General features: G+C 42.8%; 1 protein-coding gene across 1 annotated transcript; it reads left to right on the top strand.

Annotated features, from left to right (window-relative positions):
• The first annotated feature begins 570 nt into the window (after positions 1 to 570).
• LOC120502856 (dynein intermediate chain CFAP94, axonemal-like) lies at positions 571 to 2,492 on the top strand. Its single transcript, XM_039710795.1, is given in 4 exon segments — positions 571 to 988; positions 1,169 to 1,282; positions 1,854 to 1,899; positions 1,902 to 2,492. Coding segments are annotated over 4 exon segments (543 nt in total). The 5' UTR covers positions 571 to 832; the 3' UTR covers positions 2,129 to 2,492.
• The last annotated feature ends 6 nt before the right edge of the window (positions 2,493 to 2,498 follow it).

Below are 2,498 nucleotides of genomic sequence, written 5' to 3' on the forward strand. Positions count from 1 at the left end.
TTTGTCCAGGCCAGCAGTGGAGAACTGATAGCATCAGCAAGATAACCCACGAAGCAGAAAAGAGCATCACCTTTAGTATTAATGCCTTTTACACAGTAGCCCTTCTCCAGGATGGTCATCTGAACCTGCCCTATCACGCCTAGGAATTTCATCCTACTGCTGTGGATGAAGGACTCTTCACAGTTACTGCAGTCTTTGCAACCATTCAGATACAAATGAAGGTACTGTCAATTTTTTAATAAAATATTTGCAGTTAAAAGCCTCCATAATTATTACAGTGTCCCTGATTAAGAATTTGAGATGCTTCCACAAGAACAATTTGAATCTCTTCCTTTCCAAGCACTGCACTGGTTATTTAATTTCAGTTATTTACTATGAGAAACAGTATATTTCACATAGTAGAAATGTGCATTTGATCTGGAAAGTTTCAGTCAGTGGTTAGCTGCTGGTTTTGCCTTGCTGCATTTAAGCCTGTTCCACCTGTTGGAGAGCTCAAAAGTGTTCCTTTCTCCTCCCAGCTCTACCAAGAGAAATACAGAGAGTTCTAGCAGCCTACTACTGATGCTCCTTGTTTCTTCTCAAAGTTCAAGCCACTCATGATTATCCACCTGTTCTGTGGTGTATAAATCAGTACACCAGTGTCATTTCTGAATTCCTACACAAAGCTGGCTTTCCTCAGGATCTGTAAATGAAAGGTCACAGCCCCAAGTATCAGATGATGTGGGTAATACCCAGCATAGCAAAAATATCAGTATTTGAAGCCTAAACCAGAAAGGAGCTTCCATGACCAGTAAGTTGCTTTCACTGGTTTGTACAACAGGATAATCAGTATATGTTGTCTTCAGTAGTGGTGGAGGAGGAGGAGGTGCTTTCCCACATCACAGGAAAATGGATGAGTCCTTTTGCCCTCAGAGCAGCTTTGAAAAGAGCTGGAGTGAACATTTTCCCAGCAGAGTACTCTCCCAAGTATGTCCCTGTGCCCAGGAAGGTGAGTGCCAGAGAGGTTCCTGGTGGTTTTTCCCCGTTTTTCACTCAGGTCACCCTTTCCTGCACTGGGAGCTGCTGTGCTGCCAGCTGAGCCAGGGACTGAGTAAAGCAGGCTCTGGCACTGCTGTAACACAGGGAAATAGAGAGAGATCTGTTTGTTTGATTTGTACTTGTACTGCAGGCTGCCCTGGCAGAAGTGAAGGCCTATGAACAGATGGCTCTGCTTGCAGCTGCTTTTGCTTTTGCTCACAGCAAGTGGAATAGAGAAGCAGGGCCAGAGCAAGTCATGTTCAAGGTTTGTGGAGTCCAACAAAACTTCCAGGGTAGACCATCATTGACCCCTTCCCCAGTGAGAAACAATTAACTCACCTGTGGTGGCTTCAGCCCCAGCCTCAGTTCAGTGTCACAGACCGCACCTGAGAGCTCTCAGGGGACACAAGTCTCATCAACAAAGACACTTGCTAAGGAAAATGGAACTGGTAAGTCACCAAGGGAGGCTTTAGCCAGAGCTGGGGTGTCAGAGCTTCATGCTCTTCAGAGGCCCCTTGAAAATCAGCTATCTGCTCTGCCAGCTTTTTAATGAACAGCTTCTTCCTGCCTGTAGGGTTTCTTTTGCTCCCTACTGCAAAGGAAGGAACGAGCAACCTCTCTGTTGGTTTGTCTCCACCTGTGAGCTAAAACACATGGTTAAAACCTCCCAGCCAGACAAACACTCCCATGTGTGGCTGGAGAAAGGTAGCACACCCCACTGCTGAAAGCTGCAGTGGCTTTCTCACAGGTTAAATGCATGTGACACACAAATATTAGAATTTGTACTCTGACAATGGCACAGGCTTCACCTCATAGTGCATTTCTTCTTGCAATAGGTGAGCGAATATCTCACAGCAGGTTCTGCCAAAGACAACGACTGGGCTTTTTTATGTTCAGTGGTGAAAAAGTACAAAACCTCAAGCTCACTGAATCCAGTGAGGCTTTTTCAGAAGAGCTGGAAGAAGAGTCTGAATTTCACTCCACACTCTACCATATGCTCAAGGATTCTGACAGCAATGAAGCCATGGATAAAGTGGAAAGAGCTGGCTTCCTGTTTATTGATTCTCTGTATCAGCTGCTCCTTGCTACCAGAGTCTTAGCATACTCTTAGATACTGCATGCTTTCCTTCAAAATTTTATTATCAAAGGCTTTCAATAAAGTTATATTTCAAGTCTTAAATCCTTTTCTATTCAAATCATTGAAACAGGTTCTAAAATGCAAACATTTTATCTTTATTCAAGCAAAATAAATTCTTTATTCAATTGTGCCTAGACCACCTAGACATGTTTATTGTTAGCTACGTTCAAAATTGCTATTCTATAGTAAACCTCAACAGAACTGAGACCCTTTTAGCTATTTTTAAAGATGACTTTTGTCAGAATGGGAAAAAGATTTTTTTTCATTTCAAGTCATGCTTTAAAGAAAAAAACTTAATTTCCCCCAAAAAATAGCCACAACCCAACAAAACAAATCCAGACAT

Source organism: Passer montanus, unplaced genomic scaffold (assembly GCF_014805655.1).
Source record: "Passer montanus isolate IOZ18808 unplaced genomic scaffold, ASM1480565v1 scaffold2302, whole genome shotgun sequence".
NCBI lineage: Eukaryota > Metazoa > Chordata > Aves > Passeriformes > Passeridae > Passer > Passer montanus.